General features: G+C 40.5%; 1 protein-coding gene across 12 annotated transcripts in view; it reads right to left on the reverse strand.

Moving 5' to 3' along the window:
* Positions 1-18,177, reverse strand: part of Prune2 (prune homolog 2 with BCH domain) — a 254,327-nt gene that overhangs the window by 181,565 nt on the left and 54,585 nt on the right. For all 12 annotated transcript variants that reach the window (XM_040746636.1, XM_040746667.1, XM_040746657.1 and 9 more), the window contains exons 5-6: positions 8,314-8,463; positions 6,099-6,193 (exon numbers count right to left, since the gene is read on the reverse strand). In XM_040746636.1, coding sequence (XP_040602570.1) covers positions 6,099-6,193; positions 8,314-8,463 — 245 coding nt within the window. The remainder of the gene's footprint in view (positions 1-6,098; positions 6,194-8,313; positions 8,464-18,177) is intronic.

Raw genomic sequence — 18,177 nt, forward strand, 5'->3', positions numbered from 1 at the left:
TTGACTTAAAAAAATCTGGATCTATGCTCAGGCAATGAGAAGTCATCATTGATGCCTAAAGAGGTGCAGATTTCAGACCGGCTTGCTCAAGGCTGCATCACTGGTTATGATGGGTATCTACACTTACAGGCCTGAAATGTTCCCGTTTGTAGGGAGGAGTGAAGGGAAAGTGCTCATGGTGTTCCTTCTGCTCTGTGCTCTTGGTGCTAACGGAAAGTGCTGCCAGTTTCCCCTCTGCTGTTCCAAGGCACCTTGTGGGCAATGATCTCCATACAGGACAGATGAGTCAGTGCACTGAGTCACTCCACCAGAATGCAGCCCTGGAGCTCTCCCCTGGATTTCAAACAGTAGGGCTCCGGTCAGGAGGACTCCCCCAGCTCCCAGTTCTGTAGAAGAATGATCCAGAACACTAGATCTACACGTGGATTACATTTTAGGGCCTGTGATCACCAGTGTTTCTCATTCGCAGTGACCTGACCTGCATGTGGTCCATGTTCACATAGACAATCCGATTGCAAGTTTTACTATCTTAAGCTTCCTCAGAGATTTAATCTCAGTGTGTGTCCCCATGAAACCTATATGTCCAAATCCTAACTGGAAACACTTAGAATGTGGCTTTATTTGGAAACAGGACTGTTATAGATATAAGTTAAATGAGGTCATTAGATGGGGTCTGATCCATTGTGACTTATAATTTTAAAGCTGGGGGCAGGGAGAGTCAGGTCACAAAACCACACATCAAGGGAAGATGACATGAAGATAAAGCCTGGATGATGCTCCCACAAGCCAAGGAATGTCATTCATTCTCACAGCCTTCAGCGGGCACTCATCTGATGTGGGAAGTCCTGTGATTATGTCAATAAAGCACTGTTGGGCCAATAGGAATCTAGATAGGTGGGACTAGGAGTCCAGGAGGACTCTGGGAAGGAGAAACACAGAGAGTCGAGATGTAACGCCATGGGGTAGGAAGCCCTGAAACTTCTCCGGTAAGAGACATACTTAGATTAACAATTATGGGGTAATTACTTAAGTCAGAGCTAGCCAGTAAGAAACAAGCAAGGCCAACAGCTTCATAATTGATATAGCCTCCTGTGTGTTTATTTGGGACTGATGCGGCTCTGGAATCAGGCTGGTGGGAAGGCTTCTCTCAAGGAAAAAGCTTCTCTTTACATAATGGTGATCAGGAGTGGGATGATGAATTTCCACGTAGAATGACAAAAGCTTTAAAGTAATTTTAGAAACAGAAGAACTGAGAGAAGCACAGATTTTTGGTAGCAGCATTTTCTCAGGTGGGCTCTGTTTTGTTAGCGGCAAGCAGAGACTTGCGGCTGGCTTAAGTTAGGCTTTCTGACTCAGCATTAAAAAAAAAAAACCAGCAAGGTTGTTTTAAGAGGCTCTGCTAATGATTGAAAGGTCTGTACATACAGCTAGAAGTGGCAGTGACCCAGTGACCACATCTCCAAGCCGGCAGCTTTTGCTGGATGTTAGACTGTGACGGTGAGCTGGAATCACGCTTACGCCTGCCATCTTGGAAAATCTGCAGTTTAAACAGCCGCGGTTTTACAGATAAGACACATGGCCAGAAAAACATAAAGATTTACAGTAAAGTCAGACTTGGATGAACAAAACCTCTAATGGTTTACAGTGTGTTTAAAAATATACATAGGATTGAGAGAGAAAAAGAAAAACGAAAATAAAATAGAGAAGCTGGCTGTGGTGGCGCACGCCGGTAGGATTTGCTGCAGAGGCAGCGGCAGGCCGATTTCCAAAGAGAAACCCTGTCTCAGAGAAAAATAAATAAAGTAATAATAGATAAATAAGCCACGTAAAGATGGAAAATACACAGAGAGTCTGGATACTGTACGCTATTGTGTTTTTCAGTTTTTTAATTGCTCAGGAAGGAACAACTGCTAAAGTACACTTGATTATAAATGCTACTAAATTAATTCAACTTATATCTTTTGAAAATGCCTTGACTTCAAAATTTAAGTATAAGGATATGTTACTTGGAAAAGGAGTTTTTATTTATGTTTCAACAGAAAATGAAAAGCTGAGGATTCCTTCCAGGCTTCTGTGGTTTGATGAACCAAGACCCCCGGAAGCAGTGGATCAGATGTTCCAACAATTGAAACAGCTAAGATGATGCAGTCTTACAGCCCCCAAAAATAGAGACGTATACAGGCTTCTGAGTTTTGTCATTATCCCCATGGTATAAACAGCGCCCCCTTCCAGCACGAAGCAGTTCGGAATGAGTGACATCCTAATTCCCATCTTGTTTATAAACCTTTGTTTTCATTTATATGGGATTGTTTATAATTGGTCAATGATCACAGCCAATCTCCTTTTAATGGTAAAAAGGGGAATTATGGTATGGGTATGGTTTTTCATTTATTGATACAAATTCAAGGTCAATTTTGTGGTGTGTATATTTCTCCTCTTGATTAAATATTGTGCTTATACTGATCTTTTAAAATGTAATGTGTAATTAAATACAGATTATAGATAGTTACTTATAATAGTCAGAACTTATAGTTAGGTAAGTTAAGTTTTCTAGATTTATAGAGAGGTATTTGAGACAGATAGATAGTCTTCAAACCTTTCAAAGACCTTCAGAAAATGGCATTTAAAATGGCTTAGGGTTTTTCTTGACAATGAGAAATGTCTGCTCCTGGCATCACCAATTACATCTGAGAGGAAGATGGGCATTGAAGAAACTCGTTATGTAGTTTGCTTTCAACACAGCAAGATGAACCATTTGGGCAAGAAACTGCTCTTGCCTAGACTGTTTGACTGTTGCTGTATAAACTGGACATGCAGGACCCACAGAAAAGTGACTGCTGAACTCAGTCTTACAGGGTTCCTGCTTCATGGAAGAGTCTACAAGACTTTCTGCAGGACAAAGAAAAATGACTGACAGACTGCCAATGCAGATGGACAGTTTGAAATTTCCTGCTTTGCTGAGAAGTCTTCCAGACACATTGTGGCCTTATGGGCTGAAGATGGATGCCCCAATGTTACAGAGGAACTCCAGGTGACTGTCCAGGAAGCAAGATGTCTCTGTCAATCCTAGTGTTTATATATTATCCTTCTGTGGTCTTTGATGGAGTTGAAGACAGATAGTTATAATTATAGTTTTCCTTAGTTATGATAAAAGATAAGCTACATATAGGACTGTGGACTCACAAGAATGAGATAGATGATATTTTCTTTAAATCTTGCTAAATGTTAATAGACAAAATATTGTAACTATGTTCTTACTTGATAACTGTTCTTTTATATATAATTTGACTATGTTAAAGTTAAGACCTTTCTTTTTGTTTAGACAGAAAAGAGGAGATGATGTGGGAAGTCCTGTGATTATGTCAATAAAGCACTGTTGGGCCAATAGGAATCTAGATAGGTGGGACTAGGAGTCCAGGAGGACTCTGGGAAGGAGAAACACAGAGAGTCGAGATGTAACGCCATGGGGTAGGAAGCCCTGAAACTTCTCCGGTAAGAGACATACTTAGATTAACAATTATGGGGTAATTACTTAAGTCAGAGCTAGCCAGTAAGAAACAAGCAAGGCCAACAGTTTCATAATTGATATAGCCTCCTGTGTGTTTATTTGGGACTGATGCGGCTCTGGAATCAGGCTGGTGGGAAGGCTTCTCTCAAGGAAAAAGCTTCTCTTTACACTCATCCTGCAAGCATCTTGAGCTTCCAAAACCCCAAGAACTAGGCAGCGGCAGAGAATTTAACTAGGAAGCCTAAGGCTCTGGGTTCAGTCCTTAGCAGTGTAACAATAAATAAATTCAGAAACAAATAAAAACCAGATATCAAAAAATCACAAATAAATATTTGTATTTACTAAGCACCTACTATGTGACTCACAACTTTTCCCAAAAGTTGAAGACAAGTCAAAATAGCACCCCAATTAGCTAAAAACACCATCTAATTATGATTGAATATACCAAACCAGCTCATAGGATTCATAGCACATATTTAAGTCCTCAATTGTTCAGTGGTTACAGAGACTGCATTGCATAAGAGCTCGGAGGTTGGCAGGAAGAAATGAAGAGTTTCTGGGGGGCCATGAAGAAGTGTCAACCCAATGTGACCTTGCTTGGGAGAACAAGCCTGCTTTAGAAAGCTCTGGGGACAACAAAGAGTCTCCTTGATAACTTACTCAGAAGGGGAGAAGACTGAACAACTTTGCTAAAACAATAAAGTCTGGGGGATGCTGCTCTTTGTTTTTAAAGTGGGGTGGGTGAGAATCAGAAAGGAATGCTGAACCCCAATTACCTCCAAAACCAGGTTAGGAAAACAGCACTGTCACAGGATGCCTTAGTGGGGCAGGGGGGTGGGAGGATAAATTCTGCCATTAGCTATGTGTGGGGTATCAAGTGGCACACTGGATTAGTGAGCATCTTCTCTTCCATGGAAGTTGCAGCATATTAGGAAGGAATTCTTGCTCCATTTCTGAGGTTCTCTTTAACATCATCACTTGGATGTAAATGGAGACATGGTGCTAATAACATCCCAGCTCGCTTCCAGCTCGCGAAAGCTTCGAATGTACCTATCCATATACACAAATGCCCTCTCCCCTCCCAGAAATTCACACAGAGATTCCAGAATTATACTTAGCTGCCTGATTAATTACTGGACCTCCATGGAAATTACTGTCAAGATTATACAATCATTCCATCTCTGGTTCTGCTTGATAAACATTTACAGTTTAACATATTTGGCAAAGCCATTTATATACTGCTATAATATAAATGAAGGTAGATTAAAGCTACAATAAGTCTATGATATTCATAGCCTTAAAATAACTCACTAACTACAGACAGTACCCTGAGCAATTACAAGATGTTCTATGTTAATTTAGAAAGGAATTCCAAACAAGTCATTTAAAACCTAATAAGATGCCATTAAAAGAAGGGGGACAGGGGAGGGGGAAGCTAAAGAAAACCCTAAGGCTTGAACCAGTAGAAATGATTCTCAGAGCTACTGACCCTTGCAAGATCCATGCTTTACTTGGGTTTCTAGACACGAGGCAGATTTCTAATTGAAGGTGATTATCTAGTTACTACATCCCAAATTGCACACATTTCTTGTATTGGTTCACACTCACAACTAATTAGATGGAGCATTTATCAATCTGAAAGTCCATGGAAACGATTGCATTGATCTACAAGCTACATATTGAAAAGGAGCTGTCTGCTGAGAAGTGCTATATACTGGTCCTGATGCCACCAACCCCTGATGCTCACGTGCATCTATGGGCTGAACTGTGAGGCTGATCCACTGGGGTGAATTCACAGAGGGATCACAGAACAAATAACTCGGTTTGCTCGTGGGTTTTCAAAAGTGTGGACACCAACATGTATGGCAGCCATTCCCCAGAAATAGGTACACTGAGACAGTCACCATCACCACAAGGAAGACACAAATAGCAATATACCATTCAAAAGACAGATTCCTAGCTAGCATATTTTATATCCACATACTTCTGAACTCCACACCTCCAATCAAAGATGGGGGGATAGCCTGACTGAGGAAATAAAACAGCAAAAAATATATAGAGACGTCCACAAAGGCACAGATGCACCTCGGTAAAATATAGCTCCTATTAGTTGGGTTAATTAAGATTAACACACAAGTCGTTGGGAACCCCCAAAGTAGATGAAAGGTAATTTACCAAGGAAAGACATAAAGACAAGAGTAGTATTCATTCCAAGTGACTCATTAACTGCATTGGTGGGCTGAGGCTCCTTCTTAATACTGAAATTGTCATAGCCGATTATCAAAATGGCATGAGACCAAATAGCTTACAAAAGGAAAACTACAACTTGCTTGCACAAAGAAAATATGCAAGCGAACCTAATCATGTATGTTACAATCACTTCCTAACATAGACACATGCAACGGGTTTTCTTCGGCATTCATATTGCTTCTATGGCAATGATAACCTCCCTGCCAGTTGGACACTTAGAGCAAACCCTCACACTCACTCCCACAGGAGAACTGTCTCACACGGCAGGAGGTTGTATTCCGAGCGTTCGGACAACAATTGTGTGAAATCTATTTTGGCTGGAAAAGCACCCTTCCCTTACCTCCAATGTCATGTTCACAGTGCTGACAGCCACTTTTATTTCACCATCTGACAGCTCCTTTAGATCTTTCAACATTGTTTGTTCAATACTTAAACCTGTGGATGACAAGAGGGGAAAAATTTATACTTGGGACCCATTATAAAAATACATGTCAGGGGGTTATTTAAAGACTTTATTCTACTAAGCTCAACATTTTATAGCATCATTTTATCAGTAATAAATACACACTAAGTCAAAAATCACATTTGTGGCCGCATCTACATTAGGTCAGATGCAGGCAGGAAATAGAATTTACCCCTCATGGTGCAAAAGGAGGTTTTTAATGACATGGCACTTACAGAGGGGTGGCGGGATAAAGGAGAGAATGAAGGATGAATCGGCCACAGACCAGCAAAGAGCAAAGGCAAGGGAGCTAGGACTTGAGAAAAGAACCTTCGGGGCCTGATCTTCCAGCAAGAGTAGAGTAGGAAAGGTGTGCCCAGCCCTGGCTGCCTTCCTTCTGCCCTCACTACTCTTCCCACTGACCAAACAGAAGCCAGAGCCAGGGAGCTTGAAACAGGCCACACTTGGGCACCGGCCTCCAGAGGCCCAGAGCAGGTATGGTGGGGAAAGAGTGGGCTGTCTTACCATATAAACTAGTCAAGTAATAGCTCAAAAGGTCCAAATTAGGTGACCCTCTGTAATTTTATAATTGCCAGTATAATTTTATGTGAATTGTTTTATGTAGCTCATGAAACTGTCATAATTGAGCCAGGTGTGGTGCTGAACGTCTCTAATTCCAGCACTTTGGAAGCACACACAGGTCCATCTCTAGGAGTTCGAGGCCAGCCTGGTCCCTACATAGAGAGTTCTAGGCAAGCAAGCTGGGTTGCATAGTGACACTTTGTCTAACACAAATGAAAGCCATCTTAATTGAGCTAGCTACCCCTGTTAACAGTCTCTGGAAGTACCCATTATTGAATTCCTTACTTGAAGGCAGGAATAATCTAAAGTGACAACGTTGTTTCTTTCTGGATGTTTATGAAGCCCACGCTGCCAGTAGAGAGCATGATGCATCACAGCAACATGGGGAAACAGATGGCTACTTGACATTCTCATTTGACTCAGAGTCAACTGTGGCATGTTTTCATCTCTCGAGTACATTGGAGCAACAGCAGCCTGGGGTGGTTCAGAGGATGAAGGGAGACATACACCACTGTGCACCTGTGCATTGGCATGCACCCACACTCATGAACAGATACTTACCTGTGTATGTGGCAGATACAGACAAGACCCTGCCAACATCCCTAACCTTGTGTTATCTCACTTTGGCCAGCATCACACTCCACAGGCAATCTGAGTTCTTGCTGGCCACTAGACCCTACTTCTGAGGATTTGCTCTCCCCTGCACTAGGAAGTACTCATTGTTTCTGTGGTCTGCTGATTTAACAACTAGACCTAGTTTATAGAACTTTGTTTCTGTGGTACTAACGTACCAACCAAGACTAATTTCAAACTGTTAACCCAATATTAACCAACTTACAAAATTCCAAAAACTACCAAGCCTTAAGGTTTGGATGCCCTGTGCCCAACCATCAGTACACTCTACAAGGGACCAGGGGAAAATTTTGTAATTTAGTATTTTCTCCTTAAAATCAGAACTTCTGGGTTTAGATCCTACCCAGCTCACTTGCTACAGTTGTGTATCTGTGGTTCAGTATTCTCATTTGGAAAATGGGGTATCGTGTGGCTTCAGGAAGATCATCCTTGCAAAGCTATACTATTGGAACATTGTGCAGATTAAGCTCTCACTGAAACATAACTTCATTATTAACAACAGTTGATCAGATTATCCACTCTCCCAAAAGCCTAGATTTAGAGAACAATTTCATTGGCTTAGCCATCTTGTCTCCATTTCTTCTAATGAAATCAGAATCACATAATCCAATTGTGTTTGGCACTGCCCCAGCAACATTCTCAAAACATAACTTAATCAGCAGGTGTAGACACCGTATGCATTAGCCCATGGATTAGCTAAACATTCAGACAGAACCTGGACAAGGGGTTCCAACATAAGATGCCCACTTCCATACCAACAGCACAAATCCAGAAACCCCTCCACAAACACAGAATAAATGGGAAGGAAGTGTGAGCACACTCAGTTGACCTCTTGTGAACACTCTACAGGCAAGCTACCCCTTCTGGAAGCAGTGAGAGAGCTACGACAATCACTCACCCTGAGCATTGAGCTGGGTCTCCTGCAGCACACTGATGATATCATCTCTAGGAGGCAGGTTGGGAAACTGTTCTTCCAGGATGGAGAGAATGTCCTCCTGCTTCTCTGGGAGCTCAGGATCCATGGTCATCCACTTGAACAGGATGCTGCCTGAAAGGCATGGGTACAAATGCTCTTGAGTTCTCTCTCCATCAGCCAAGACAGGAATGATAAAAATCAATGTCTTTATGCTATAGGTACTGGCCTTAATAGCCGCACTGGTCCCTACACTCCAGGGTGCAAGTTTGGGAAGAAAGACCAAGACATCTCCACACAAACACCAAAAAAGGAGATAGCCTTGGTTTTAAATGATTTCAAAACAGAAATTAATGGCAAATTACTCACAGATTTTGTCAATCCTATCCCCTTTGGGGGGATGAGAGAATATTCTTCCAACTTGCCGTACTACTGATTTTATATATTAATTTGCTTCGACACACAGTCTGATAGCCTGGCTAACCTGAGGACTGTTTCTAGCCTTTCAAGAACCACACATAGCTTTGAAGTAATTTACAGTTATCAAAGTATACAGTCTCACAGGCTGGCTCTAAACTGCAGATTGAGGTTACTAATTTGCTTCTCTGATTTTAGTGGAAAATATTTTAAAAATTAGCCCAAGGAGTAGGAGGCAGGTAATAATAATAATAATAATAATAATAATAATAATAATAATAATAATAAAACAGTCTTACTGTCTGTATTTGTGTTCTAGGACCAACGGGAGGTCTTTTCAGAGTTTTAAATAGGAGGAGCAACACTCTCACTTACATTTTGTATTTTTGTACTCTGGCTATTCTTCACATGGTTGTGGAGAATAAAATAAAAAAGGAAAGCTATGGAGCCCAGCTGGTTTTATTCTCTGTTTCTGTGTTTACAAACATCATCTGATCATGTAGAAAATGGGACAGATTTAGTAGAAATGACCCATTAAAAGTGGAGGGTGACCAAAGAGATTTTGAGTAGATTTTGGATGTAAAATCTAAAACACAAAAATGATTTTCCCTTTTGTTTTTAAGGCAAACACAAACCCAAATTTCACAAAAGATCAACAGCTTCTAGATCTGGTAGACCAGTTGAACAAGAACAAAGTTCTAAGCACAGACACAACACAAACTGTGAATGTGTTAGAGAGCCTCCAGCAGCACCTTAGGAGCAAGATGGTGTAAGTGAGATATAGGCATGGGAAGTTAAGGCTCACTAGACTCAGTACAGGTGAAGTGAAGTTTATTTGGGGAGAATGCACTTACACAGGAAACAGATGACTGCCGTGGGTTCCCGCTCCAAGGATACTGACCTTGTCACCTGGATGCTGTCCATGACCTGAGCAGGAAGCAAGAGAGAGCTCCGAGCCCCAAACCTAGTCCTTATCAATGGTCATGTCTGCATCTGTGACTACGCTCAAATGGACATGGTCTGTGCTGCAGGTGTGGAGGTGAATATCTCTACAATTCCCCTTTTAGTCTAAAAAAGAAGATTCAGGCTTGATACAAAACTATATACAATGATAGCAAATATCAAGTGTGCCCCAGGAGAAGGAAAGGTAAAACATACACAGTTTAGGACCTACTACCAGTGAAGCAACATAGAGCAACTGGCATGAACTACATATCCAGTCCTAGGGTAAAGGCATAACAGAGGTACTACAAAGTTTTCATAAACTGGAAAGTTTAAGTCTTGTACCTAATATTTCTACCTAGAAAGAGAGAACAATAATTGTGACAGTCTAATCTTCAATCTAATCAAAGACCTGAGAAAAAGGATAACAATACTAGGGTGGGCAGGAAGTACAAGCAAGAGACTTCTGAAAGGTGCAAGCCAAGACAGAAACAGCAGGCTACTTGGATAGTCACCCAAAGAATCACAGCAGTGTAGGGGCAACCAGCTTTGGCTAAGGCCTAGAGTAACTGACTGACCAACACAGAAGCAGGGTGGTAGAAAAGCTATCTTACCCTGACTTGGCAAGGTTCAGCAGTCTTCTATGTTTATCTCCTGCAAGCACAATAGGATAGCAAGTCCAAAGTCAGCAGTTAAGGTGGGGACAGTTCTTTGCCCAAGAGGCCATTAGCAAAGGAGAATGAACTCCAGAAGGAGTGTCATCAGTGACCAAAATACTCTCAGGAACAGCTTGGTGCTGTCAGGAGCAATTGTGTCTCATGTCACTGGAGTACTAATATTAAAACATTTAAATGCCATATTCTGCAGGTCTATGGAATGTTTGAAGATCAAATATCTATGTCTGACTAACTCATAGATATAAGAAACACGGGTAATTATAATCCGTAATTCTCAGAAACATAGTTGTACAATGGCTGAAGCTTCCCAAAATAATTTAGCAAGGACAATGACTTCAAAAAACGTATAATTCTCAATAACAGAGATAGAACTGAAATGTCTTGACTAAAGGTATAACTGTAAAGTGCAATAAGGTGGCTATCACTACAGTGCAGAGCAGAGATCCTGTGTTCCTGAAGCATTTTCTATCCAAGCAGTTGCTAGTTCAGAAGTTGTAGCCACTGGACAGAGAAGCCTGTGGACCTAACAACAATGTTATAAGGCCCTTGTAGAAAACTATTAGCTTGAAGAACTACCAATCTAGCTAACTGCTTGGTGTTGTAAGCAAAGTTTATGAGAACACAGCCATCCCTGATAATTTAGAGTGTTTATAGGCACACACACACACACACACGCGCACACACGCACGCACACACAGACACACACACACACACACACACACACACTTTAATGTTTCAACAGAGCCTGAAATATCTATTTCCAAGTGACTGGAAACTGGAGGCAGAAGCTCATGAGAAGACAAATGGAGCAGGTCCAGAAGGAATAAAGTGAAACTAGCTGGAGAATTGGAATCTACACCCAATCCAATGAGCATTTAAAACTCTGGTTTTAATGTTTTCCTCAGTATATCAGATGTGGTGGGGAACTGAAAACTAAGTCAGAAGAAAATATCCACACTGAAGCATGGAGAAAAAAAAAAGCAGCCAAAACTGCAGAGAAAAGTTTAAGGACCTAAGAACAGGTGACAGCCCTGCTCAGAAAATGAGAGAAAGAATTGTAACATTTCAGAAAAACTGCAAACCAAAGTTATGGTTAACATAAATTAAAACATCTGTAAGCAGTAAAAATGCTAAAAATTACACAGAAAAATACTAAATCAGTGAGGGAGAAAACATACAATAACAACAAAACTGCAGTCAAACAGAACCTGGTTTCTCAGTGAAAAGGATGGACGTCAGACGAGGGTGGAATTGAGTCTTCACAACTCAGACAGGAAATCACCATCCTAGCGCCTCACATTCAGTGAAAATGTCACTGAATAAAGAGACATTTCTAAGGAAAAGGCAGAAGGATGTCACAAGAAATCCTACTCTGAAATAAACAAGAAGGCAAAAGACAAGGATTTCAAACAGAGGCAAAAACCAAATACCAGAAAGAAGAACATTCTGGAGATATAAATATGAGGTCAGCATGAATCAGCATTTGCCGTATGAATGGCATCTTAAGAGATTTTAAAGTAGATGCAATTTAATGCATTTCAAAAGTGATGAGCTGAAGAAGGGGTTAAGGAGAGAGGAGAGAAGATGGGAGGGAAGGGAATAAAGAAGATGATGGGGGAAACAGAAGTGAGGAAAGAAAATGGGGAGGGGAAGGAAGGGGGAAAAAGAGGATGGGGAGGGGAAGAGGGAGCCGGGAGGGGTAAGAATTAGAAAGGCCTTTCTTCTTAAAAGGGGTCTGCAAAGGCCTTAAAGAATCTGCCAGTGACATGAGAACAGTTAGTAAATTTAGGAATTTGCTGCATCTAAGGTCAATAACACAAAACAGTATTTATAAAAATAATCACAAAAGATTAAAAGCTAAATTTTTAAAAATGCATTGGCATTCAAACATAAAATACTTCACATAATATATGCTTGACTTGGTCAAATTAGAAACCACTTTGCTTTGACTTGAGGATTTCTTTATTAATTTTTAAGTTGGTAAAATGCATAAGGTTGCAGTACAGTAATAAAACTTATTAACTTGATAGAATTTAAGCATATACCTCAATATTGTTTTGTATGTTTCATTCATTTTTAAATGACTGCAAGAACAAGCATTATACAGTGGTGAATAAGCATCATAAACAGTGGTGATAAATGTGTAGTGCTGTGCTTTTATGAAAGCATTTTAAGAGTTATAATACATGATTCTTCAATTCCATAAAACTAAGGTAGCATTTTTACATATTTGCACGCCCTCCCCCCAGTTTTGTGCTTAACAGAAGCCAGCTGGATTTTGAGACCTTTTCTATGCTCAGCATACTGCAGAGTGCTACCCTGAAAGAATGTAAAAGAAGTCCCCACACAGACGGGCGGTTAGAAAAAAATAAAGGGCACTTTAATATTTGCTATAGACAACTTTGGACTTGTCATATGGCTGAGAGTCTTGGCTTTAAAACACATAGAAGAGAAAGGCAGTGTTTAAAGTTAGTCTAAAAGATACCACCTTAAGCAGAATCCCACAGCATGGCTCACTAGAATGACTACTGTCCCTGGCTGATTCAGTCTGACTTGACAGTAGCAAGGACGTGACTGACTGCCTACTAGGACAGGATACCCTGTTCAGGCATAGGAGCCCCACATCCTGAGTTATCGTTACTGGACAATGAAAGCTACAGAGCAGCTTCATCTCGGGACTCCTCTGGAGACTCCCACTTCACATTGGAAATGTATTTATACTAATTTTTTACAACTTTATTATTTAAATATTCACAAATAAATAAAAACATTGCACACCAAATGAACCAGACCCAAGGTCTGTGAGTTTCTATACAGTTAGAGTAGGTATTACAGAGGGGATTTTTTTTTTTTTGGTTTTTATGAGACAGGATTTCTCTGTATTGTTTTGGAGGATATGGGTCCAGCCCGGCCTCGAACTCACAGAGATCCGCCTGCCTCCCGAGTGCTGGGATTAAAGGCGTGTGCCACCACCGCCCGGCTACAGAGGGGATATTAAGCTAATTTTTATTCTAGTTCTGTCTTGGAATTTTTCTTTTGTTTTGGTGATAGATTAGTGCATAAAATACACTTGATACTAAAAGGATAAAATTTAATGTAACACACCACTACTTCTGTTGTGAGTGCCCAAAAACACATTTAGTAATTATATAATTTTGCTAAGTATTGGAATCAAGATATACAGTAGCCAAAGACACCTAGGTGTCAGTACACTAGAACCTGGTTCCGAATGCATGTTGAATTAACTTCTAGCAAATTCTGAGCACAGAAACAATCCATAAACCTGTACCTAGACTATCTCGTTATTCACAGGCTGATAAGGGGGAGATAAAATTAACAGTAAGCAACAAAGAAAACAATTATAATAAAATATAACAAATGTTTTATTTCTATAGAAAAAACAACCATATCCTTTGTTCAAAACAATGGGAATGTAAAAGGCCTCTTACTAATAACAATTGCAGCATGCTAATACTGCATTCTGTCTAAGCAACTGCAGCACGATAACACTATACACCTCCTAAGAGACTGCAGCATGCCAACACTGTTCACTCCCTAAGCAATTGCACTATGTTAATACTGAACATTCCCTAAGCAGTTGCAGCATGCTAACACTGCATGCTATCTCAGCATTTGCAGCATGATAACACTACATACTTCCTAAGCAATTGCAGCATGCTAAACCTGCACATTCCCTAAGCAATTGCAGCATGCTAATACTGCATTCTGTCTAAGCAACTGCAGCATGCTAACACTGCCCTACAGCCCCAGAAATTGGGAAACAGTCAGCATGGGAGATTGGAGTTGTCTACTATCAGGAAAAAAAGGAGCTTAAATATTTTTTGTTTACCTGGGATTGATTTTTTCATACTGAAAGAAAATATTAAATAATGAATAACAGAGGTGGGCAGAGAAGGAAAAGAGAAAGGAGAAAAATGACGTACAATATAATACCCATTTGTCTAAAAAGGCACAAAATACAATCCTTGCAAATTTAGAATGTCTGAATTTAAGAGAAAGGCTACCTTTGTGTGACTGAAGAAGTAACACCAGGATTGAATAGTTACTTAGATTTTTCTAGGAGAAAGTAGAATTTCTTTTTCCTACCCGGAGCCTCTTCTGAAGCACAGCAGGCGACATAATTCCCGTAGATGTCATAACCATTTGGAAGTGGGATGATTCACCCTTTGGGCAGGAGAGGAAGAAAAAAAACCCACCTTGGCTCTGTTCCTTTCCCACTTGACCTCCTTAAAAGGACCGTTTTGAAGCTGCTAATCCAGCCTACCAAAATAGCAAACAACTAGTCTTTATTGAAGGTTAGCTGGGACTCAGAGCTGGCTTCTGAGGATGTGGGCATAGCTTCCCACTTTGTCCTAGGCTAAGAAGAAGAGCTGCTGTTTGCTCTAGTCTTCAACTTATAGATGCTGCCAAGGCCTTACACAAACAAACATGAAGGGCCATTTGGGCAAAGTGTGGACTTGATGGAAGCGTGCTTGGAAATTAGTGACTGAAATCTCAGTGTCAGATGGTTCCTGAACACACACACACACACACACACACACACACACACACACACACACACACACACCTCAATATGATGATTCAGCAATTTAGTGGATCTTAGAGTTGGCAGCCATCCCCTAGAATACATCTCTGAGGAAATAAAACAGCACAGGTTGAGCAGTCTGATGGGTTTGTAACCATCTTTGGCACAAACCCAGAACATGACCAAACACGAACTTCAGACCACAAAATGTGACTATTAGAGAAGTTCACATTGATCATGTTTGAAAATAATAATAATAAAAAATAATTTTCCATAAAGGAAGGGGGAGAGGAGTAAGAAAAGGGGAAAAGAAAGAAAAAAGAACCACAGAATAAAAACAAAGACAGATGGGAAGGTAGAAGCCAAAAGATAGACACATTTCCAAGAGTCAAGGTCAGCGATCTTACCAGAATGACATCTGTGTCTTCCTCTACATGTAAGAAATAATTCAAAAGTAATACATTATAAATATATGCCTTTCTGGATGAACTAGATGTTAACACTCTGTGCCCTGACATTACTGTTTCCAATGAAGACAAGATGCAGCAGCTGAGAGGCTCCTGTTAAAGACTGGCATTGTCTTCTCTCCTGCAGCTGAGGGTTCAGGCAGGAAGAAAAACTGGTTCCTGCTGCAGCACACCTCCCAAGGAGAATGAAAAATCTCCCCAGAGCTGAAGGCCAAGTGCCTGAGAAAGAAGCTTATGCAAAAGATCCTGTGATGGGCAGGGAGGCAGCTTATGGGCAAAGAAACTAAGCATTAGCAACAGGAAGACAGGCAAATGTACAGAGCTGAGATTTGCATGGTTGGAGGCAAGAAAAGCTAGCAACCTCTATACCTACTTAGGTGATGCTTCAAAGGCGGGGAGGTTTCTTCCCCTCCTCTGGCTCTTTGGTGACATCATTATCGAATTAAATGCCAAACAGGAGGAAGGACCAAGTCAGTAAGAATTGCCTCGACAGCCTCCACTTTGAATGTGGGCTCTCTGGGAAATACAGCTTCATCTGTGTGAAGAACCTGACTCAGGAGATACGTGCTGTTCAAAAACACTGCAAAGAAGTAAATGGAAGACAAGGATGCTGGCACCAAGGATGACTAGCTGGGCAGACTCATTCAAGGGATGAACTAAGGCGCCTACTGTGGTGTTGTATTTACCTAGTTAATAAAGTGACAGCTATTTTAAAAGAAGAGAAATTACATTCAAATTATCTCAAGATGGCTAAATACTCCACCAGCCTTGAAACACTGTCCTTGCACTAACTTACTTGTTAGCATGTATCCCTAATTGTCCTCAGGGCTAAAAGGTTACAATGCAAGGAAAACAGAGACAGCATGATAGGTACGCGAATGACCCCTTAACAATACCCATAGCTATCAGGTTCTATGTCAATATTTGAATAAAATAGTACATAGCATATTGCAAACAGTTTGATAGCTCATTACAGTAGGAAGTCCTAGGACCAAGGAGATCACATATGATTGAACATGTATTTTGTTTGCAGAGAGGCAGCAGCAGGTACAGATGACTGGGGACAGGAGAGCAGAGTCAGGCACCGTTTTGAGAGGACTCACGGAAAAGAACAACCAACCTTTAAAATCAGCTTGTTCCTTTTAAAAAATAAAGGAACTAAGAGACAGTTACTCTCGATAACAGAGATGGATATCTACACACAGTAACTGTCTCTATAGCAATGTGAATTTCACCTCCACGTTTTGTGTGATATCCCCATCTTATTCTTTCCTTTGCTGTTCTTTCTCTTCATTCATTTTCTGTTTTATTTTATCATGTGCTTTTTGGTAAGCTACTTCAAATATTCTGTGCAAGAAGGATTTGAATGATAAAATTAATGATTGATGGGGAAAGTCCTTCTGTGTATGGGCTTATCTTATTGGTTGTTGAATAAAGCACTGCTGGCTAATAGGGAAGCAAGATAGGTGGGACTAGGAGTCAAGGAGGATTCTGGGAAAGAGAGGCAGAGTCAGACACCATGTAGGCAGGCAGAGGAGTAAGAGGTCCAGACCCTTTTCTCTGGTAAGAGAAATGCTTAGATTAACAATTATGGGGTAAATACTTAAGTCAGAGCTAGTCAGTAAGAAACCAAGCAAATGGCCAACAGCTTTATAATTAATATAGTGTCCTGTGTGTTATTTGGGGGTTCAGACAGCTTGGCAGGACCCAGGTGACTGGCAGGGAAAACTACACTCTACAAATGATTCATAGATAACCGGCCTCTGAAAGCACACGCACACACACACACACACACACACACACACACACACACACACACACTAATTTTAAAATGCATACTGTATGGGTCCATTTATGTAAAGCACACAACCACACAAACCCCATGTGAAGAAATTTGGGATACATGCATAGGGCTGGCTAAAATATAAAGAAAAGCAAAGGGGCTGGAGAGATGGCTAAGTGGTTAAGAGCACTGCCTCTCCTTCCAAAGGTCCTGAGTTCAATTTCCAGCAACCACACAGTGCTCTCACCCATCTGTAACGAGATCTGGTGCCCTATTCTGGCATACAGGCATACATGTAGACACAACATTATATTCATAATAAATAAATAAATCTTTAAAAAACTGTTAAAAAAAGAAAAGCAAAAAAGTGTCTGTCAAGAATTCAGAATGCTGGCTACCTCCAGGTAGGATAGAGCTTGTAGACATGAGAAGAAGGCAAGTCTTCACATTCTGCCTCTTTTGCTGGGTAATTATCAAAGGGCATTTCCTTCCTGGTGATATACTGAGCTGCATATTTATATTTTATAGATGTATTGTGTATTTTTTATTTAGATGCACAATGCTTTGAAAAGATTAAAAGTATGTATATATATTAAAAATCTTAAAATTTTTACATATTATGACAATTAATGAAAACAAAAGCTAGTCAGTCATTACAAAATAATAAAATAAAATCCACTAGGATTTCTACAAGCTAAAAAAATACAATGAGAAAGGGGCTATTAGTAGAAGAAACACTGTCCATATTCCAGACAGTAAGAATATTAGAGAAATGGACCTCAACAGCAGGCAATTTCAGTATCAGACACTACCACAAAATCAACAAAGTCATGAAAACAGTATAAATATTATTTTTAAAAAGTCAAACTCTTTATTGAAAGTAGTTTTTTTCATTCAAGATGTGCTGATTATAGCTCATTCTCCCCCAACTCCTCCCAGGTGCTCCCCACTTCCCTACCCACTCAAACCCACTTTCGAAGAGTTCATCCACATAGTTTTACTATGCGCCAAGCAGAG

The sequence above is a fragment of the Mesocricetus auratus genome, unplaced genomic scaffold, assembly GCF_017639785.1.
Source record: "Mesocricetus auratus isolate SY011 unplaced genomic scaffold, BCM_Maur_2.0 Super-Scaffold_4256, whole genome shotgun sequence".
Taxonomy (NCBI): domain Eukaryota; kingdom Metazoa; phylum Chordata; class Mammalia; order Rodentia; family Cricetidae; genus Mesocricetus; species Mesocricetus auratus.